The sequence below is a fragment of a genome, unplaced genomic scaffold (genome assembly GCF_019419815.1).
Source record: "Pyrus x bretschneideri cultivar Hongxiangsu unplaced genomic scaffold, Pyrus_bretschneideri_v1 Contig49, whole genome shotgun sequence".
NCBI lineage: Eukaryota > Viridiplantae > Streptophyta > Magnoliopsida > Rosales > Rosaceae > Pyrus > Pyrus x bretschneideri.
The window spans coordinates 2,781,159-2,804,145 of record NW_025999786.1 but is presented as its reverse complement, the minus strand read 5'-3'; the positions used below and the strand labels follow the sequence as shown (position 1 = coordinate 2,804,145).

The 22,987-nt window shown below is 37.1% G+C and overlaps 3 protein-coding genes and 1 non-coding gene across 5 annotated transcripts; 2 read left to right on the top strand and 2 right to left on the bottom strand.

Moving 5' to 3' along the window:
* The first annotated feature begins 883 nt into the window (after positions 1–883).
* Positions 884–3,721, top strand: LOC103931674 (5-formyltetrahydrofolate cyclo-ligase-like protein COG0212). Its single transcript, XM_009341191.3, has 6 exons — positions 884–1,391; positions 1,484–1,574; positions 2,162–2,388; positions 2,656–2,731; positions 3,027–3,152; positions 3,307–3,721. The coding sequence occupies exons 1-6, from the start codon at positions 921–923 to the stop codon at positions 3,453–3,455; spliced, it is 1,140 nt and encodes a 379-aa protein (XP_009339466.2). The 5' UTR covers positions 884–920; the 3' UTR covers positions 3,456–3,721.
* A 552-nt stretch (positions 3,722–4,273) lies between these two features.
* On the bottom strand, positions 4,274–4,347 carry TRNAN-GUU. The gene has a single exon. It is a non-coding gene; the product is annotated as a tRNA-Asn (tRNA).
* An 833-nt stretch (positions 4,348–5,180) lies between these two features.
* LOC103931673 (protein LIKE COV 2) lies at positions 5,181–11,998 on the bottom strand. Its single transcript, XM_009341190.3, has 7 exons — positions 11,821–11,998; positions 10,859–10,911; positions 10,658–10,767; positions 9,185–9,352; positions 7,346–7,443; positions 6,398–6,524; positions 5,181–5,294 (listed from the first exon to the last, which is right to left on the bottom strand). Exons 1-7 carry the CDS (start codon positions 11,923–11,925, stop codon positions 5,188–5,190), a joined length of 768 nt encoding a protein of 255 aa, XP_009339465.2. The 5' UTR covers positions 11,926–11,998; the 3' UTR covers positions 5,181–5,187.
* Positions 11,999–17,841: 5,843 nt separating this feature from the next.
* On the top strand, positions 17,842–22,239 carry LOC103931671 (U3 small nucleolar ribonucleoprotein protein IMP4). 2 transcript variants are annotated; one of them, XM_048568753.1, is made up of 10 exons: positions 17,842–18,025; positions 18,157–18,240; positions 18,450–18,559; positions 18,681–18,731; positions 19,202–19,345; positions 20,163–20,252; positions 20,743–20,849; positions 21,217–21,301; positions 21,811–21,929; positions 22,163–22,239. In XM_048568753.1, exons 1-9 carry the CDS (start codon positions 17,914–17,916, stop codon positions 21,907–21,909), a joined length of 882 nt encoding a protein of 293 aa, XP_048424710.1. In that variant the 5' UTR covers positions 17,842–17,913; the 3' UTR covers positions 21,910–21,929; positions 22,163–22,239. The 2 variants fall into 2 exon arrangements, with proteins under 2 accessions (XP_048424710.1, XP_018499122.1); XM_018643606.2 differs by having other exon boundaries at positions 21,811–22,239.
* The last annotated feature ends 748 nt before the right edge of the window (positions 22,240–22,987 follow it).

The following is a 22,987-nucleotide window of genomic DNA, read 5'->3' as shown; positions in this document are numbered from 1 at the left end:
GTATAAGACTGTCCCAAAATTAAGACTTGAGATATGACTTTGGAATAAAAAAAAAACTTCATGTACCAAATGTTAAAAACCACGAAACTTCAGGGTAGTAAACTGAGATTAACCCTACAATTTTTTACTAAGAAACAGAATCAATCAAAAAGGTACGAAACCCTTGTATTGTACGACAAATGGACAAGTGCTTAGTGTTATACAAATGCGTGTGCAATTTTTCAAGGCATTTATCTTTCATGGATGCGTCTCGTGGTCTCAGATCTATTTTAGTGTACTGTTCGATTTTGAAAGTTAAAAATACAATGCTGCCTCATTCAGTTTCAGATTTGCATGATGAGCAAATTAGCTTTTCATAAGAACAACTTCATCCCTCTCAAATTGCAAAGGAGATTGGATGATTCAATCCACCAAAACCAACAAAATGAGCTCCACCCCTGCCCAAACAAGTCAAACTATAATAAAAAGGAGGCCCGACTGCTCACTTGGGCCAAAATTGTCCAACCCAGCACCTGAAGGAGCGCGACGTTAAGGTGACGTCATAGTGAAGTCAATAGCATTATTATTATTATTTTTGCGCTAGGTGCGTGAGTGCGAGTGGAACGACCAACTTTGCAGCGTTGGGGCCCACACTACAAGAGCACTTACCCCTCAGCCGTTCGATTTGCATTGGATTTCTATCCGACGGTCCAAATTTTTTTAACAAAAAATTTAAAAAGATGGAAATACACTAAGTAGAAGGGATGAGTTTAGTCTCACAATAGGTTAACAATGAGAATCAAACCTAATACCTTTCACATACAAATGAAGAAGAATATCACTAAACCATAGTACAAAGTGGCCGTACATTAATTATTAAAAAAAAAAATGGAAATACTATCCAAATTATAATCTCTCAAGTGAAGATACGGTTGCCAGAAATGCCGTTAATGGATTCCTGCCGGCTCCGAAACTCACACCAATGTACATTCGGATCCATATCCATACCCGTACGGGCGATACCCATACTCGACCTCCTCAATCAAACCCAGAAACGCCGCCAATCCCATTCTCTCTCTTCACTCTCTGTCTCCCTCCCAACAAGTTCTCGGAAGCTCTTCTCCGCGCGGAGAAGTAGCAGTAGCAACGGACCCCAAACCGACGTCGCTTTCGACGAGGCAGCTTACGAGGCCGAGCGGCTCAGCCTCGACGCCAAGGCTCGGGAGCAAATGGCCGAGACTTCGAAGATTGAGACCGAGCAAAGTGGAGTTGCCGAAGACCCGAAAGCTTGGAAATGGGTTATCCGGAAGAGAATTTGGGACATAATGGAGGCCCGGAACATAGCCCAGAACCCCCGCCCCGTTCACCACCGCATCCCAAACTTCGTCGGCGCTTCTGCGGCTGCCGATAAAGTAAGAGAGCAATTTAAAAATTAATTTTTTTGGGGTGTGTGTGTAGAGAAATTTACAGAGAATATGTATTTTGATTATGTGGGTTTGGACAGTTGGGTGGGTTGGAAGTGTTCCGGGTCGGGGATTGCGTGAAGGTAAACCCGGATTCACCACAGAAGCAAGTCAGGTTTCTCACTCTTTCTGGTCAGTTTTTGCTGTTAACATACCTACTTATGGATTGTTTTGTTTGTCATCCAATCTGATGTGCGAAATATGAATGGTCATCTTATAAAATCTCTTTTCAGCATAAAAAATGGTTAATAGCTGTGCTTTAGGGTGACTAAATCTACTATAAAAAAGCCCCCTACGGGAAGGGGGTTCGTTCGAATCCCCTTTCCGTAGTTTTGAGTAGATTAAAATACCACTCGAATTAAAAATAATATCTACCATAAAAGAAGGAAACTGGTTTCCTCTCACCTTTTCTGGTATTTATGTCCCTTGATTTCGTTTGACTTGTTTCATCGAGAGGCTAGAAATAGAAAGTGGTGTGCAGGAGGAGAAAACAGTGTGCGGCAGCCACTTCCCTAAAAAATGTTCTCTTGCATAAGAGTCAGGGACACAGTGAAACATGATTCTACCTAATAATTGCAATACTGTATTGATTGATAGTCGGTGCAAATAAATTGAGTCGCACTTGATGGAAATCGGAGGATTGTATCAATGTGCACCAGGAACCAGTAATGGCTACTGCTCACTTCTAAAATCCCTTGTAAGACCTTCATCTTGTGCAGGTGGGAAGAAGTTGTTAACTCCTCAACCGCGTTTAAGGACTGGGTTTTTCTCTGTGCTTGAATCTGATTTGTTGAATCCTAGTACCATCAAAGAGGCTTGTACGTCTGTCGGAGCTGCCAAGTATGGGAGGCCAATTGGATTAGATGAGAAAATCAAGGTTGATCTTATTGTCATTGGCTCGGTTGCTGTTGATCCAAGGACAGGTGCTCGACTTGGCAAGGGTGAGGTAATCATTGGGCATTTTTGTTGTCCTTGTCATACTAAAAGTACTTTGGTTCAGTGTAACAAACCAAATTTGAGTTTTAGGCAAAAGTTTGGTTAGTATTGAATGCAAGTAACTCCTTTTCTGGAGTATTGATAGGAGAAGGTTTTGTATTTGAAGTTTCAGCCTGGTCAATCTGAATTTGTCTTGGGTAATGCCATGAAATTGAGTCTTTGACATACTGTAGGAGCTGGGAATAATTTTTTGAATTCTTTTGCTTTGATGTATCAGGGGTTTGCTGAACTTGAGTACGGGATGCTGCGATTCATGGGAGCCATTGATGACTCAACACCAGTTGTGACAACTGGTAAGTGAGTTGTCTTTGCTGCTAACCCTCCTGTTTCTTCTGTATGGTATCGTGCATATTCAAGAAGATTAAATTTGTCTCTGCTTGCATGCCTATTCCGTCGTTCTTTTGATCAAGAGGCATGAAAGGTTTGCATATGAATATGACTGTTGTTTGAACATTTGTGATTCTCGTCTGTCTTTAAGACATTGCTCGGGTATATTGTTTCCATTCACTGAATAACTGTAAACCAGTTTGCACAACTTTGGTTAACTTTTGTGTTTGCATTAGATGTAACATGTGAAATTTCTTGCAGTGCACGACAGTCAATTGGTAGATGATATTCCGATTGAAAAGCTATTAATCCACGATGTACCTGTTGACATCATCTGCACTCCAACGCAGGTCATTTTTACCAACACATCAATTCCAAAGCCTCAAGGTTGGTCAACTTGTGCAATATGCTTCACTTCTTTTTTTATATTCCTGGGAAACTAATTTCCTGGACATATCATGGAATCGTCTTGTTATACTACCATATGTCCATTTTTCAGTACTGTATCAGATTTTTTATACCAATATTGCTTCGGTTATAGGGATTTACTGGGACAAATTGTCTCCTGAGAAGCTGGGGCAAATTAGAATACTTAGAGAGCTCAAGAGAAGGATCGAACGGGAGACTGGACAAAAGCTTCCGTGTGGCCCATCTGAGAAGCTGCCTCCCACAGCTCGACGAGGGAGATAAAATTGTGGGATCTATAAAACAAATAAAACCGTGTAACAAGAAAGACGGAAGGAACACAAGAAATTGGAATTTATAGTGTAATATAAGACTTGGCTAGTAGTCACCTTGTTTTAAGATTTGGCTTGTACTCACCTTGTTTTTACTTTTATTTTACTCAAGTTTTTTTAGGGCCATGTTGTTCGATCTTGCTTGAGTTTTAATGTATAGTTGGATGTGTAGATGATTTATGTGTATTGTATTGAAATAGGTTCAATTCTCTTGTTTTACTTGTTTTTTTTTTTTTTTGAACAAACGATATTATCTATTCTAAGAGGATGGGGAGTGGGCTAAGCTTCACAATGGGCTAGCAATAATATGGTATAGGTTCCCTTTTGTCGAGAATTGAACTTAAGATCTCTCATTTGCCGTAGTACTAAGTGGTCGTCATTACATATACTTTTGAATTCTAAAATATATGGCTGTACAAACTCTTACTTATTTCAACTACCTGGTATAAATCATAATTTGTCTTTCTTTAACATTAAAAAGCATTTTCGCTAATAGCGCTAAGTCCTACTCGTATAGGATTCCTTCTGATTGACAAAACACAAAAGAAAACCATGTTGTAGGGGGAAGGCAGCATTTCATACTAAAAGCTTCCAATTACTGTTTTTGCTGAACAACTTAATAAAACGTATGCAACAAATTAAGTGGTGGAGTTTTACACACGTTCAACTGAGCCATCTTCAACGACATGATCGACCCAAAAAAACAACATAAACATTACTCTATTTAGCTACACAAAAACTAAAAAGATATCAGAGGAAAAGACAAAAAAACGCTAGAGGAAGGGATTGAACCTTCGACCTTGTGGTTAACAGCCACACGCTCTAACCAGCTGAGCTACTCCAGCTTTCTAGGAAATGCATACAAAATTAATATTTTTATAATTTATAAATATATTTCTTTATATGCTTCTACATCATGAGGGATTTTAGGAATTTATAATTACAGATCCTTGCGGAGATCACGTTTTTATTACAAGTTACAACAGCAATGTCATTGTCTGTCCTTCCCTTAAGATAGATAATTCAAGGAAACTAATTTTCCACACCATTTTTATTTTTTATCCATCTACATAACCTTGCTCATTAATATTCATCGATTATCTTTGATTTATTCAATGAAACGGCTAGAAATCAATTTTTTATATGCGAATTATGGTTTGTAATTGCGGAGAAAGATTGCACATTAATGTGACATCAATTCACAGCGCAAAGCCACTGGGACATAATATTTTATATTCAAACAAACAGTTAATGCATGTCCATTGATTCTCCTTTGATTTATTCAATCAAACCGGCTAGGAATAGACAGAGATGCAGTGGGATAGACGGGGGCGTTGAAAATCCTTTCCTCAAAATCATCATACCAGCATTTCTATATTCCATTTCAACGGCGTAAGGCAAAGTATACGCAAATTGAATACATCGTACCAGTGAAAAATACTACGTAACATACAACATCACGTAACCTACTCCTACATAACGCATAGGATCACGAATACGAAATACAAACCGAAACCCTAGCCATGAATCCATGAACAAAAAATAAAGCTTGTCTCATGTTTTCTCATGTCTAGCTGTGTTTTGAGAGCAAGCAGAGCAGTTATCTTACCACGTACAACACCGGCGAAATATATCATGTTGCGTACAACTGAACCTGCCCTATAAGCCCTCCGTATGACTTGATTCTAAAGGGACACCATTCTGTTCAGTGGAATCCTGTCGCTTTGACGAGGAATCCTTTCGATTGGAGAAATCACTTGCGGCATCGTCATACCAACTGAGATTATGATCTCTGCATTTCAGGGGAGAAACAATTGTCAAACCGTTATGCAATATAATAGTACTACTCGAACATCTCTGAAAAACTAGGAAAGAAAATTATGCTAATTGTCACAAAATCATCCAGGGTTGAATTTAAATCCTCCTTCCGAGCCAAACGACTTCTCTTTTCGGACAGAAGTCAGTGAAAGAAGTCAGAAAATGCAAAAGAAGTACACTTGTCAAAAGAGTATAACAATCAAGTTGCAAGAGAACATATACCCCAGCATAAAGGGATCAGTGAGAAAAATATCAAATCCTGTTCGAATACAAATCCATCTTTAATATAGAACAAAAATACTCGAAACCCAATTTTCTCCACCGAATTCAAATCGGATACAGAACCAATAATACAATTAAGATTTGATTTTGTCTGGCTTAGAATAACTTGAACTGATTTATTTTTCATTTTACGTCTAACTCTTAAAATTCTTGGAACAACAAACAAATTGTTTGAGAAAGCCATCAAGGAACCTCGTCTGGCTTTTGATGAACACCGGAATATGATGAATGAGACTCACGTATCAGAATACAAAAACAATTAACAACCCAGCAAAAAATTTGAAACTATTTGGACCCAACTTCTTACGATATGTTGTCAAGCCAAACTATTCTCTCAAGATACTTGGTGTCACAATGGAAATCTCTCACTTATTAGATAGGCAATAAATCTATATGTGTTTTTCATTAAATTGTTGCTCCTTTTCATGTAGTTTTAAACAGTTGGGAGGACAACCCATTGTATGCATGTTAATCACTCGCTGAATGGTAATATTATCCCCACCAAGATCAAAATTTTAATTTGAACGGGAATTTCAACCAGTTTGTTATTGGAATGTTTATCAAATTAAAGCACGTCAGCTAAACCTATAAGACATTGTAAATTACCGATCGATCTTTGTTCCATATCAAACATCGGCTTTCTTGGTTACAATGTATGCGTATCCTTTCTTCAATGAATAAGTAACTTTTAGGAAAAAACACAAGGCAAAATGCACAGTATGCAGAGCAATCATGTCCGTGTATGAAATAGACTATATGGTGCATGACTGCATGTCCACGAAAGAGGAAACAAACCTATGCCTTCCCGAACTGACAAATTTGGTCGTATGATCTCTTCAGAATTGACAAGAAAAATATCGCCAATGTATAGATGGTTTGTTGGGACATAAACACTACACAACTCCTCATCTCCATCATCCCTCTGTAATCAACCACAAAACAATCAGATCCTAGCTCATGGTTTTTATGAGAAAATCCAAAATAAACTACAATCAGAAGTAACTAGTAGAATATTAATATCTTCCATAGCAAACCATCACAAAACAACCGTTTTGTTTCTTCCATTTACAGCTTATTTTGCATATAAAAGTTGTAGATGACATTTCGATACTCTTTTCTTTTTCTTGCCTTTTAGAAGGCTGTTGTGATATAGCTGTGAACATTATTCAAATATATTTCTTCAAAATTTAATGGATTGCTTTGCGGATTGCAAATAAAAATTGGTGATATCCATAGTATTTTTGTAATACAAGTGTTATAATATTAGAGTTGCCTGTAAATATGAATAATTCTTCTTTACATTTAATAAACTTAAGTATCTCTCGCATGAACTGGGCTTGCAAAAAATAATACTGCCAGAGAAATCACTTCTGTACTTCCTAGGAGGTGCCAAAACTAGCCCTTTCTTTTTCGATAAAAGAAAAGCAAACAAAAAAACCCTTTTTCTCAGATATAAAAACTGCTTTTTGAGGGAATCAAATAGCTGTCAGACAGCCATTCCTCTCCATTGCATTAATAACCAACATAATCCATCACCTGCTTCTAAAAGTAAGCAGAAAAAAGTTCTTCGGAGTCGAAATTTGGGCCAAAACAATCTTAACATACAACATACAACTAAACTTACTTCTTCCAATACACACCAAACTGTTGACAAATAGAAAATTAAACCATGTTGTGGTGGCTGTACACGAAGTTCTAATATCATGTAGAAGGTAGATCTATTAATTGGACAGTCCAACATACCTGAAGTGTTACAGATGATGTGATAAAACCAAATGCATATTCACCAACTCGAGGATGACGAATAATTGCAACCTCTTTAAAAGCAGTGGTATTTTGATCTGTCATATAGAAAAAAAGAAATCATTTATGACTATACCAAAGAGGAGAAAAAGAAAAGTAAACACTGAATGGATTCCATGTCAAAAATACGATATTTCTACCATGCACCAAACCACACACTCACAAGGTAGATGGCATCACAACCTTTACTAGCTTAGGAGAAACTAATTCAACCTACCAAATAATATGAAATATAACCATATTTGTTTGGATTAGAAAGACCATTGCATGTGTGCACTCACCACTTATTCCTCACCATGGCAACAATAGGGGTCAATTCAACGGTTTATCTTAGATAGGGAACCATATGTGTCTCTCGTGTACCCAAGCAAGGGAACTTATATCGCAAATTCACATCATTATTCAACTTAGGTCAAACAGCGTAATGAAAGCCAATAGCAGAGGTGAGAAAAACAATCAGGCAGAATTTACCAAAAGCCTATATGCCATGCTGAATGGCTTTAAAATCATAGCCACTTCAGATAGGTTGGTGACCCTTATGTGAAACCTACCAATTTTTGGGCTTGGATTGTTATTTCAACAAGCCTGAAGTTAACCTTGGCTTAGTTCATTTGTTGACCAACTCCTAACTCAAGTGTGGCCAACATGCTTGCAAGTGGATGAGCTCCTTTAGTTAGAGGAGAACATAAACCCTAAGGCCTTGTTTGGCACACCGTATAAGAGTATAAGACATTGGATAGTATTATATAATACGAAACAGGTGTTTGGTGAGCTTTTGTACTAAACAAGCATCGGATTATTAATCTGGCCCCACCTAATTTATCTCCCTTACACCCGCTTGTTTATCCTGTCTAAAACCTTGGTATTATTTAGTCGGGTTCACGCTAACAAAAACGTGCTGGCTATTCTCCAAGCCATCTCGCCATCTCCTCTGCATATTGCTAACTCTGTCTCAAGGTACCCTCTCCCTCTTTCTCCATCCCTACCTCCGATCAGCATCAAGCAGATTTCAAAAGGAAAACCAGAGGTGGCAGATCGAACTCAAATCACGTCTTTCCTGTTCTGGAAAGACATCATCTGGGTTTTTGGCTTAACTGTTCCTTGATTGTGTTGGTGTGTGGTGCTTAAACTCAAAACTGGGCAAGATTTCATCTGGGTTTTTTTATTTCAATGGATTAGTAACTCAAATCTGGGGGAGATTTCATCTGTGTTTTTTTAATTCAATGGATCAGAAACTCAAAATTGGGTTTTTTTATTTCATATGGGTTTTTGGCTGCACCAATTCGCCTGGAAAGCATTGAATTGATGATTTTTTTATTTGCGTTTCCTTTTTTAATGAAAGAATTTGGAGGTTTGATTCTGGAAATTTGAAGGTTTTGATTAGTGTAAATTCATGGCACTTTGTGGAGAGTCTGCTCAAAGCTTCCATTAACAAGTGATTGTGAATTTTTATTTTGTTGGATTGTGAATTTTGTTTTGGTTGGAATACACATTTGTGATTTTTTTTTATTTTTTATTTTTTTAATTTGAATCATCAATCCAAAATTGTTATTAACTAGTACCAAACACTGTATAAATAATACAGTCATTAGTCCGATATTGCACCATACGCCCGATTAATTTAGTTAGTACCATCCGATGACTATTTATCCTATCCGATTGAAATAGGTAATACAGTCCCAAGGTGCCAAACAAGGCCTAAGATAATTAGGACAGCCATGCAAGAGCTTAACAAGGACATTAAAGTATGGACCGAGAAATTGAAATAATAGCAATTACCTGGAGAGATTGCAGAACTAATCTGTTTAGAGGCTGAGTATATGTGCTTCATGAACGGCATTCGTTTTATGAACCATTCTCCAATCCAGAAAACTGTTGCACCCATCCATGATGAGGCAAAAATACCAATCAAGAATATAAAAAGTAGGGATGTAACAAATCCTAGGCCTGCAACAATAAAAAGAAGTATTCAATACTGCATAAAAGGGCATAGATAAAACAATTAACCACCCATGACAAAATTGACGTGACGAGGACATCAGTGCTAAGTCATTTAAGATGCATAACCAAAACAGATGCAGGAAGAGGCCTTAGAGCTCTACCTTTTTGTGGCTGGATTAGAGTTTTCTTCAGTTTCAAATTTTCAATGGACCTTGGAGTTACTCTCCAAGCCTTTTTTAAGTAGATTCTAGAAATTAATAAGTTAATGCATCTAGAGTTTTCTGGGAGTCAAAAAGTCTTTCGTCATAAGAGCTATCTGGACTATAAGCATATGTAAATGCTTTTAGGCAAAGTAATGAAGTTTATGAATAAAAATCAGCTTTCAGAAAAATACTTTGATCTATCCTCCTGCAAAGGGAATTTGGTGTGAAGCCCTGGAGCGAATCCAGTTTCTTCTCTTCTTCTAAAGAGCTTCTATTCCCTCTTTCTTACCCTTCTCATCTTCTACCAGGTCTATAATCACAACTCTATAGGGATTACTACTGCATTGGAGTTGAACCGGCCCTAAACTAGAGGGATCAACATGGACAGAGAAAGTTCGAAACTACTTAGTTTTGGAAATTTTCGAAGGAACATACTGTGGGTATCAAAATCTGCTTGTTTCATGTTAGTTTACTACTTTTAATTTCAGGGTGCTGTGGGTGTTTGTAGTTTCTTTTGAGTTTTCATTGTTGAATTAATTTTACTATTAATCTTGGCCCTAAATACTATCATGCTGCATCATGACGAACATTTAATCTATTATCCAGCAAAACTTAGTATGAACTTAAGATATGATTCTGTTTAGACCAAAATGTTAAAGATGGACCAAGGTATGGAAATTTTCCGTACATGATGAAGTAATAATCTATGCTTTGCCACCACTAAAAAGTGTTACACCAATACCAAATTTGGATAGTCACTGCAACTTGAACTATTTGGAAACTTCCACAAAACCTATTCCAATCAAATCCCTATAATATTACAGTATTATTAGAATTTTCGCCAATTTTTGTGGTCAAAATTATTACTAGTATTTTAAGACATGCAGAAACATATGCAAGTAAGAACTAAGGAGTCACAAACTACTTCAAGTATCCAAATCTCTATAGCATTTATTTTATAATTGGTTATTATAATGTTAATATAGCAATTATCATTATTAAGTTTTTCAGAACTATTCACAGAGATTCATACATCAAATTCTAATTCCTTAAGCATTAGTCATCGCTGTCCCAAAGTAAACATCAATTTCGTGATCTGGAGTCATACCAAATATGTTAACCCCGAGCCTGGCATATATTGGACTGAAGAAACCATCTACAAACTGAACAAACCACCAAGTGATGAAGAATGTGACTGCGACAGGAAAGAGAACCATACTGCAAATTCACAATTCAAAACTAATACGTTATAATCAAACAACATTTTTATAAAAGATTATACAATTAAAAAAAAAAAAAAGAACCTTACCATCCGGTCATGAATTTCTTTGAGACCCAACTCTGAAGCACTGCATAGCATGCCTGATGAATGCACAAGTTGTTTGGTATACTTTATGCATTGAAAAACAATCAACAAAATAATTTAAAAAAAAAAAAAAACATTTATCCAGTAAAGATGACTTTAAATAGGACTAGATAGAGGAAAAGGACTAACATAACTTCCTAAAACCAGTTGGTACAAAATCTACTTCGGACCACTATCATAGACAATTATGCCCCTTTTGTTAACAGTTTTCTTAACCTTATGATATAGTCTTTTTAGAGGTTATATAAATGCAAGCTGTTTCTAAGAAGGATAACATTTGCACAACAAATGGTACTTCAAACTTGGAACAAGTATGAAGAAATTAGCAACACTTGTTTATATTTCGAGTTGTTACTGCAGATCCATTTCTCAAGGCTACCCATTTGTAGTTTATTCAAGAGCTCAAAATAAGATTTTACCATTTTTTTGTTTTATACAAGCAATGCTGGGGAAGGGGGGAATTCCAACTCGATACTTTGGGTGCAGGGTTGAATGCTATAAACCAACCGAGCTCCAAGCCCCTTGCTTTACCATCAGAACAATCTATGTTTTAAACAGATTCCAGACCCCCTAATACAACATTTCTCTATCTCGAAAAGCTAATTAGGAAAAAGTTGGCATTCAACAACTAAATTAAACCCACAAACAGTAGGGACAATTAAGAGATCATCAGGACCAAATCAAAGCTTATTAGTAAAGAAAACCGAGTTTCACTACTTCTACTACAAATTATACCTAATAAGCGTTCAACTATTAATTATGGTTGTTTCAAATTCATAATTAGGGTTTTATGCTCAAATCAAATCCCAAACTGCCACATGAAAGAAAAGAAATTTGATTAAATTTCCAAATTGGGGAAGAGGTATTCTGAAGTGAGCCGGACAGTGACAGACGGACAGACAGACCTTGCGAGTTGAGGAGTTGGGGGAGCTTGGCGGAGACCTGGAAACATCTTCAGGGTCGGTTTGGGTCAGCGGACTCGACGACGTAGGCTCTTTAGCTTCCGCCATTTGGCTGCTTCTCCGTCGTTGTGTTACTTAACCAGAGCGGCGGAGACGGGAGACGGAAGACCGAAGAGGAAAAGCAGCCGATTTCAGTTGGCCACGACTCGTCGGACTCCGACTCGGACTCAGACTCAGATTTTCTTCGTAGACACCGTCTCTCTTCTGACTGTTGCTAACCCCTGTTTGGCTGCGCGGATAACTTGTGTGGTTTAACTCTAGATCCACCTACCCAATTTCCAACACGACTTCAAATTTGTGCTGTTGATTTGTTTGGGACTCGTGACCTCCATTTTGTCTTACCAACTAGAGCGAGTTAAATTGTTAAAGGTTAGAAGATGGAAAATTGGTAAAGATCGAACCCGTACGAAGAATTCAAAATGCAAAGATATTTTTACATTCTATCATTACGGTAAAGTGTTATCTGCATGTAACCGTCATATGCATTTTATATTTCAAAGTGGAATAGAAATTTCAAATTTAGTTCAAGGGTTAAAATATAGTATGTATCAAAATCTTTGTAAGTCTAGATAGAAATAAACGTTTTAATTATTTGTTTGGAATTGTTTTCACAAACTTAGTTATTTATTTGCCTTGTGTGCATTCTATTTTAATGGAAACTTGATGAGTAACATTGTTACAATTATTATCCAAAATAAAGAGTTTAGGGGGGAAGGTAAAACATCGATAGAAATTCTAATGAAGTTAGCCAAAAAAATTATTGCTACACATTCCATGGGCTATTAGGGGCATATCAAAAACGTGCTGGTCGAAATATGATTTCCAAATTAAGTTTTGAACGTAGATGTTGTAAACAGGAGTGGCAATGCCATACGCAAAAAGGACTGATCACCGACTTTGTAAAAAACCCGTCCATCGATAACATGCCACTACATTTTCTCTATGCGCTATAGATTCGGCAATCTAACATATATATATACAAGGCAGAAGGAGAACAGAGTATGCCATAACACTTCCAATGACCGAAAAGAAAACATAATTCAGACTGCTAAAAACTATTTACCCTTTATTAATGAGCATGGTCTGGACTACGAAGGCCTTCAACCCAAATAAGCTCATGCATCATCACATGAACCTAACAGAGTAACAGGGACACCCTGCTAGCAAGTAGAAACCATACAAAGAGAATGAAACATTCCTATCGTTCTTGGTTGATAGTCCATTAATTCTTCAGGCCAAGCATTACATCGTGCACACAAGGAAAAACAAAATTGATCACGGAAACCGTTTAACGAATAGCAATTTATATGCCATGGGCACACAAGGACGGAGGAGAGCAGTGCAGTACAACTTGGTCGAACCGGGGCAAGGCTGCTCGGTTAACTTTGGTTCATGCTCAGCTTCGGTCGAGAAACCCTATCCAAGAATAATTTATAATCAGCCGAGCTTGAACTCATTCAACAGAAATCATGCTATTGCTATTTACTAAAGAAGCACAGGTAAACGATCACAGCCACACAATTGATGTAAGTTTGCAGCTTAGGTGGAGGTGCTTTAACCCCGTCATTAGGTTTTATTGGAGAGTATTAGAACATAAACTTCACAGTGATCAGACCATGCAGTAATGGCAGAAAGAATAAGGTAACTAAGCAATTTGCATCAAACCAGACAGTGCAATAAGATATTCCTGTCCAGCCATCATTGATTTGGACATTTTGTACTTAGAACCACCTAAAAGAACCCGTGAAGAGCTACTCGTTTGTAGACTCCTAACTTTAACTACCCCTAAGTCCTACATTGAAGATAGGTAAATCCAAGTTTAACGTTATTCAAATCATTTACCAACACAAGCTCTGTGGTTGAACAAAACCACACAGCAAATGTCCTCTGCAGTCTACCTTAGAAAGGTACTGGAGTAAATGTCAATATGCACATTAGCATGTAAACATTCAAGACAGTACAAACTATTTTTCAGGAACGCCGGACGTAACTTACACAATGCAATTGCCAGAAAGCAATGGGAAAGGGAAAAGAACAGAGGATGGAGGAACCAATATGCAAGCCAATTTGGTTGAAAGCTTGAAATGACCAGAGCATGGAGTCCTTGTCACCGAGGAACTGCAGCCTCTAGAAAAACCAATGAAGCAAATAGGAAAATCAGTAGAAGAAGAACTTCTACCGACAGAGAAAAACAAATTGATTACCGACAGAGAAAAATATAGATTAACACCACAGAGACTTGCAAAGAAACATCAATGCATCCATGTGGATCATTTATACCACAATAAGAAACTGCAATTCCATGCACTACTCAAGTACTTTGAAAACAAAAAGAGTAGAATAAGAACGATTCTCAAAGGTACCGCTGAACAACCTAACGGAAGTTTAAGAGCAGCAACTAAATAGCTGAATTAACCGAGCTGGTGTAGCTCATTCAGTGTCCAAAATGTCAAGACATGACTCAAAAGGGAAGCCCTATGCACCGTCTACGTCACATAGCCAGCAGGCCTTGTCACAACGGTGATGCAAGACCTATACCGCAGTGTATAAAAAATGAGTCAGAAATAGACCCTAATGCAGAAAGAAGAGGTAATCAGTGTGCCACTAGACAAGAAACGACTAGCTTAAGAGGTATTTGTTAATGAACAGAATGCATTAATCACATTTGTGCACTAGAAACTTGAATTATTATCCAAATTTGACACTGACCCAAGTTTTGATTCTCGAAATGAATGAGAGAAAAGACGGATAAGGGAGAAAAATCTATTCAACCATTAACAAAAAAGCCAACAAATCCCAATTAATTTCAAACAAAAAGGACTAGAAAACACTACCTTCCCTACATCTTGTTACCGGTATAGCTGTATATGCAACTAATAAAATTAAATACCCTTTCGTTTCTTCACCCTCATCTTTCACACCTATTCACACACACCCAAAAAAAAAAACCCCCAATTCCAAAAGTCAGATTCCTCTTACTTTTTAGTTTCTTGAATTCCAAGTAATTTATTCGATGGCAAATGCCGAGACCTTGAGCCAAGCACGAGAATGTACGGGCAATGCGGCAGCATTTTCTGTGACTTGATTGAGGTTTGGAACGTCAGAGACATGAACGGCCTTGAGAGCCATTGATTTTTATCTTGCAAATTTGCAGACTTGCAAAAATCAAGCTGTGGGAATTCAAGAATTATGAGGACACTAAGAAAACAGAGCATAGGGTGTAAAAATAAATCCACATATTGAATTGGGTTTATAGAGTATATAGTATTAGGTATTAAATTTGGGTTTAAAGAGATATTAATAGTTTATTTAAAAATTAAATGGGTGCAACAAGTAAGTTGAGTATAGAAATGAGTTAGATGGATTTAAATAAAATTTCCCTTGCGCTGCTTATGTGCGCTTCATTTTAGCACCATTGCATCAAATATGGACTATTAGATTGAGATACAAAGTTTCATCGTTGTGACATCAATTTCTGGATAAGAAGGAGGGAGTTCTAGCCGGTGAGATGGGGTCGTTACGTTAGTGGTAAGATAAAGGATGTCAGGGAGTCGTTCTTCCCTCTTTGGTTCACCATTTATCGTATTTTTCATTTTTTTCACATATGCATATTTTATCCACATTAGCATATTTAATGGCTTTTGAAAGAAATTAACATAATTAAGGTAATATAGACCGAGTTTTGAGTTTCACGAAGTAAAACAATAATTTTTGAGTTTCAAGGGTCATGGTGGGATCAAAATCGAGTTCCAGGGACAAAGTGAGATCAAAATGGAGCGAATTTGGCAGAAGAACATAAACACGGTAAAGTGACTCGAATTTTGAGTTGCATAGAGCAAAGTGAAATCAAAATCGAGTCTCAGGGGCCTAAAAATAGGCCTCATAAATATGGGTAAGTTGGAGTCAAGTACATGGCTCCAGCGGGCTATAGCATGGAAAATGATCCTCGCCAGATTCTTTTCTTGGGGATCTTAGGAATCTCGTGATCGTGACCGTTCATCGTACATCGTGTGGTTAATTTTCGTTAGGAACTATTTATATTTAATTTTAAATTTAAATTTTAAAATAATTTATGACCGCACGATGTATGATGAACGGTCATGATCATAGGATCCCTAGGATCCCCACCTATAGCATAGGGAGAGTTTTAATTATTTAAGGTTAAAAATACTAATCGTTTGGCCTATTTTATGATTTTTAATTGTAGTAGTCCACCTAACAAATGAAAGTCTGAATTTGAGAGTTGTTCTTAGAGAAAATAAGAGTTTAATAAATGTTAAATAAACTCATCACTTTAACCAATATTCAAATTTAATAGTAATAATATAAAACTTCTAATACCACTCATGGTTCCTTATTTTATTCATCTAAAAGTTCGAAGGCTAGAAGCCTAGAAAATAGACCATAAATTTCTTACTTCAAATTATTACTTTCAGGTTTACTATTATATAGCTTCATGCAAAGTTCTAAAAGATGCTAAGTGCTAATCAGGCGGCGGCCTAGGGCCTAGCGCTTAAGCGGTTAGTCGAGGCCTAGACGGATTTAAGTAAATTTATTATATATCATATAAATAAGTGTCTGCATATACTTAAAAAAAATACATAATTTCAATGAGATACATAAACTGCAAAATAAAATAACATATAGATTATAAAATATTAGAACATAATTAAAACATGGGGAATAAGCATATAATGTTTGTTCATCTAAGTATTCAACAAGTCTCTTACAATTTATTAAAAAAATAAAACGTAAAATGAAAGTTATCTACTTTCTATCTAAGTGAGTCGCGACCTAGGCAGGTCTGGGCGTACTAAGCGGGCACCTAGGTGGTCTAGGCAAGCACTTAAGCAGGTCTAGACACCCTTTCTTAGTTTTCAAAGGCATAAGGATTAATTGGGGCAGTGGCCAGCCGTCTGGCGCTGCCAAGGGATTTTTAGAACGGTGGATTGAGCATTTTATTTCGTAGTAATAATTTTAGTTTAGCTCACATTCCGGATAATTCCTATCTCCACCATTAAATGTGAGGAGGGAGGGAGGGTGTAGCCACTGGTAGTCTTCGCGTGAAAACACACAATTGGCTGGTGGAATAATTTTGTTTCTCAGTTGATATAGGCTTTACACCTTGACCCTTGAAAAGGCTTAATGAATCCTTTTGTTATTGATTATCAGGAGTGACATCGTTGGCAATTGTTATCAGAGAGAGATGTTATATTCGAATATATTATACATTGAATACTTGCACCATAAATAAGTAAACTTCTTTTATAAAGGATTGTATTTGGTTTCTTTAAATCTTTAAATGCCCTGTTAAGAACTTTAATTGTTTCTCAATATTAGAAAAAAAATATTGGAATGAGTTCAGTGGCAAATCCAGGATTTTAAGATTGGGGGTCCCAGGATAAAAGTTAAAAAAAAAAAAGAAAAGAAATTAGACTAGCTTGATTCCATATCATTATTTTTTATTGAATTTGGTTCATTGAATAATCAACCACATCAAGTGGTCCAGTGGTAAGGACGCGGATTTCGGCTTTCAAAATACAAAAAATAGGGAGGTCCCGGGTTTGAGGCTCAACTTGACTGTGGTCAAGAGAAAACTGAAATGCCTCTTTAACTCTTCCAGGCCCCTATAAGGGGTGGATAATTGCGACGATTTGGAAGATTAAAACAAAAATTAGAAACCTCTTCTTCTTTGTTATGAGCGCTGCTAAAGTACAAGGACAAATATGTAATAAAACAAAGTATAGTGACAAAAGTGAAAGTTCCTGTAAACTACGTGGATTTTGTGAAATTTCGTTATTGTAAATAGGACGGCTATGATTTAGCCGAACAAAAAGTGGACGGCTAGGATTAGAAATTTCGCTCAAACCCTATGTCCCCGCCTTCTTGCAGGTGAGCGAGAAGAGATCCCTAAAACCCAGACGCAGAGACATTTTTCCTAAACCCCTACTCTCTCTCTCTCTCTCTCTCTCTCTCTCTCCCCCCCCCCCCCCCTCGTTTTCTCTCTCTATAGTTTGTGGTACAGAGAGAGAAAGTATGCTGCGCCGAAAAATTAGGTTAACCAAGGAGTACTTGTACAGAAAGAGCTTGGAAGGCAAACAACGATTGCTCTATGAGAAGAAGCGCAAGATCAAAGAAGCTCTAGAAGGTTTCTCTCTTCCCCCCCTCTCTTTCTCTAGAATTTACATATATGTGTGTATGTTATTTGTTTCTAATTGGAAGTTTTGTTTTGGAGTAATTGAATTTGTAACAATTTTGGGAAATTTGTTGTCTTTGCAGAGGGGAAACCGATACCCACTGAGCTCCGGAATGAGGAGGCTGCTCTTCGTCAAGAGATCGATTTAGAGGACGAAAACACTGCCGGTATGGGGTCTATGAAAATTATCAATTTATGATCATTTATCTATGAAAGTTCTCTTTTTATTTTTATTATGTATCAATGTGTTAAATTTCTTGTGTAATCGATAATTTATTAATTAGTAATTTTTCGGGTACTAATTTAAACCTTTATTTGTTTAGTTTTCATTAAGTTATGCTGTTGATTCTTCATGGCTTTCATTTCTGAATCCCAGTCCCAAGGTCACATATCGATGATGAATATGCAAATGCATCTCAAAGAGACCCGAAAATTTTGCTGACTACTTCTCGGGATCCAAGTGCACCACTAATACAATTTGCCAAGGTTGGTCTAGCCTTTTTCATTATGTGCCACATTAGTTTTGCTGCACTCGTGTTCATTTTAGTGATATTATGTAAGGCTGGTGTTGATTATTGATTGCCGTTCAATGACACTGTTGTTTCAGGAATTGAAACTTGTTTTTCCCAATGCGCAACAAATGAATCGTGGTGGCCAGGTTGGTGCATTTTTTTGCTTAGCTTTTATTATTGATTGTGGAGATAATTTTTTCCACTCAAAGGGCCTTTGACCTAATGAATCATTGACTTCGTTAAAAGTTCTGCCATTTTCAATCTAACTGGAGGCACTAGAAGGTGGACAGAGCGGTAATCTGAATTGATGTGCACATACTGCTTTGCGTGATGCTGTTTGATTACTTCTTATGAATCAACATGCATCACCCAACCGTTGAGTTGTGGGAAGATGTTTTCTGCGCGTTTAATTTATTCAGTTTTTTTGTGTGAATTTTTATGTTTTTACATTGTTTCATTTTTTGTGTTACAATTATGTCTAGATTGACCTCTTTACTTGAGAACGTTATGACATTTAAGGACGTACCTATCCTGTCATTGATGGTTCTGATGCTTTGGCCTTTGGTCCTTTTCCATACTTAGCATATAATGATATTTTTTTCTCTAAATCCTGCAGGTTATTTCTGAAATTATTGAAACATGCCGTTCACATGAATTTACGGATGTTGTGTTGGTTCATGAACATCGTGGTGTACCAGATGGTTTGATTATAAGCCACCTACCTTTTGGTCCAACAGCTTATTTTCAACTACTCAATGTGGTAAGTAGTGTGATAATTTTGTGTTAATGTTGGACAAATATCTTGGTATTAAGACTGACGTAGGACAGGAATCCAGACAACATAAATTCCTTAGGGCCGTCAGCAGCAAAAATTAGGAAAAGTGAGGCCGAGATACAATTTTAAAAAATGAAAGAGAGGGATCATGATCTAAAGGTATGAATAGGGCTACAAGGAATTTCGTTTCATTGCTTAACAGTTCTTGTGGGAGAGATGGCCTTGGGTTTTCAAATTTGTGATTTTCAATGGTTGATTGTACTTAAACGGAGTCTGGTTAATGCTAGAAGTGATTGTCAGGTGCAAAAAAATAAAGAGAAGTTGAAGAAGATCAATCTCGCCCTCGCATTGGTGATGTAACTCTGTTGCCTAAACCTAGCAAGAAAGCCTCATAGCTTCTAAAAGTATTGACTGGAATATTTCTTTTTATAAAGAGAGTTAAATGGATGAATATTGGTAGACTTGGATCCAGAGTTCAAAGTCAAGCATAATAGGCAAGTCAATAGCTTGAGATCACCCACGAATGATCCATGGACCACTATTACAATCCTTCTCCAGGCAACTTGAGTGACTCTAATTCCGTTAAAAAACAATAGTAAAAATCAAAGCAGCAGCTTCTAAGTGAAAAGAACCATAAAATGAAGGTTTATTACTGACAATTGCAGATTGCCAATCTTGGTGAACATTGGTATTAACCAATACATGTTTTTACAGTTTGCTTTTTTGATTTTGTCATGCTTTATTGGATCTGTGCTTTGACTTATTTATTTTGAGCACTGTTCTAATAGTATTTTTGTTGTAGGTCACAAGACATGACATCAAAGACAAGAAAGCCATGGGAACGATGCCTCAGGTTTATCCACACCTGATACTTGACAATTTCACGACCAAGGTATCATGTTTCGATTAAAGATTCCAGCATCTTGATTGCTTATTTTACTCTGTACATTATGCCAAGGTAGATCAGACCCCATTGATCCAATTAGAGATAGTTTATAATGGTTCAGAGATGAGGATGATTGATTATAGTTATTCTCCAAAGGTTTTTTGCCAGTTATTTATGACATACCCACTGACTATGAAAATCATGCGAGGAATTTCAATGTTGCTGTTCTGTCTCTATATATTGAGTTATTGATAACCTACCTTGGTGATGTAATTAGATGAGGCCATCTTTCATCTCTCTCTCTCTCTCTCTGTAGTGCCCTTCCTGATTACTATTCTTACTAATTCTTATCCATCCAATCCTGCTATGTCTTAATCATATGTACACTTACATCACTGCATCAGTGCATTCATTGGTTTTTTTTTGAGTTGGCCTTCGTAGTTACTAACTTTGACTGTTCCATTGAATATGATTTTCTTTTCTTGATTGTTCGTAGTTGGGTGAGAGGGCAGCAAATATTTTAAAGCATCTATTTCCAGTGCCAAAGCCGGATACGAAACGCATAATCACTTTCGCCAATCGGTCTGACTACATTTCATTCAGGTTGGTTTGTTGTCACATCTCTATAAGGATGGTTGTTGATATATCATATATCTAAATGATTTTCACATTTCCCATAAATTCTACTATTTGCACATGTTGGTGAATGTAGATAGGGCTTTCTTGAATGATACCGACTCAGGCTACTTTTATTTGGTCATTAGATATTAATAACTGCTTTTTCCTCCTTTTTTTTTTTTTTTTTTGTTTTTGTGCATTTTCGTTTCTTTTCTCCTTTTTCTGTTGTCTTTAACCATTGCTTTGGAGCAATTGTACATTGTATTCATTATATTTCCCCTTTTTTTTTTTTTTTTCGTCTTTAACCACTGCTTTGTGTTTCCATTTCCGTTAACAATTTGAGAACGTACAGGCACCATACTTATGAGAAGCCTGGAGGTCCTAAATCCATTGAGCTGAAGGAGATTGGTCCTCGGTTTGAATTGAGGCTTTTTAAAGTTAGTACTCATTACCTCATCTTCATTGTTGAGAAATTTGTGCTTCTTGCAAGGATATAGCACGTGTTTCATTTTGCACTCACATGCAGACATGCTGGTGTTGTTTATGTCGTTTGGCACTAATATTTTTTTATTTTGTTTTTTTTTTTCCTTCTGTTTAATATTTTTTAAATTTAATTGAGCATTTGCTCAAAATTTTCTTGCTGCCTGCTGAATTTTTGACCCGAATATTTTTTAATTTTTTCCCTTCTGTTTAATACAAAGAAAGCTACATCACATACACACAAGCGCATACACATACCGAGGCACACTGATGTTTTTGTTTACCTATCAAATCCAATACCTCCTTTCTAAGTCGTGCAGGTGGTAATCAAATCACCTGATTTATCAATCATGTTCATGCCATGCTTATTCCTAGTAGACTGTTTAATGTTTCATAGCATTACTTGAGCGCGTTTACACTCGTTTTTTTTTTTTTTTTTTTTTTTTTTCCCACTTTGATATTGCAGATAAGGTTAGGAACAATGGATCAGGACGAAGCCCAGAATGAATGGGTCATCAGACCATACATGAACACGGCCAAGAAACAGAAGTATATGGGGGATTGATAATCTTTAGAGCTTTTCGTTGACAATTTTGTGTAACTGGGCTACATCCACTGTGTTGCTCAGAATATATTGATTTCAAAGGTTACAAATAGCACTCGGTTAAAGACTAGAATTCCCTCTCCCTTCAGTCGTCCGACCCCCTTACAAGAGGTTCCCACCCCTTTATATAGGCCCTCTGTGAACTCAGAGAGCATTGAGCTCACCTACTTTTACTTTTCTGGTGTTTAATGGGCACCTACGTAGACTAGCATGCTGACAACCTTTGTAACCATGAGCGGATATTCAGCGATGAAGTGACATTTTGCGCAGTCAGGATTGCACATTCTTGTAGACCAATGTGTGTTGAGTGACCTGCTCGGCCTTCATTAATCAACAATGTCTTCCTGAGTAGGCCTACTCCTAAAGCCTTGTGCCGTAAAGTTTTCAATCTTCCCACGTGTCCTTGATAGTCAAAAAGTACTTTATGTTGTTTAGTCGAACCAGGATGGTGAGCGCTTGACTATTACACTTGCCAAGCCTCCTTTTAATTAGGGCTGGAATAAAATACCGAAAATTCCAAATCAAACCAAAAAAATCTCATACCGAAAATCCCGAAAATTTCGGTACCTAATATATAATCGATCCTGAAAATTCGGTACGAGAATTGATCTCACTTTTCATTTCGTTTTGTAATCCCAAACCAAAATAAAATATATATATATGATTTAATTTTAAATATATATTTGGAATTGTAACAGTCGTCTGATTTGGTTGAGATTTAATCTCAACCGTTGAATCCAAATAAAACCTTCACTGTCACTCTCTCGGACTCTCTACATCTCTTGACCTCACTCCTCAGCGTCCTCTCCCTCACTCAGGCACTCTCGCTCGACCTCACCTCACCCTCACTCAGTCACTCTCTCTCGACCTCACCTCTCACCTCACCCTCCTTGCCGATTTCTCTCCTCCTCCCACATCAGACAAGTGACTCACCCCTCACCTCACTGTGCACTGATTCTCCACAAATCAAGTAAATTTTAGAATTAATTTAGGATTCAAATTCTAGATTAGGGTTTGTGAAATTTGTTCATGTTTTGGA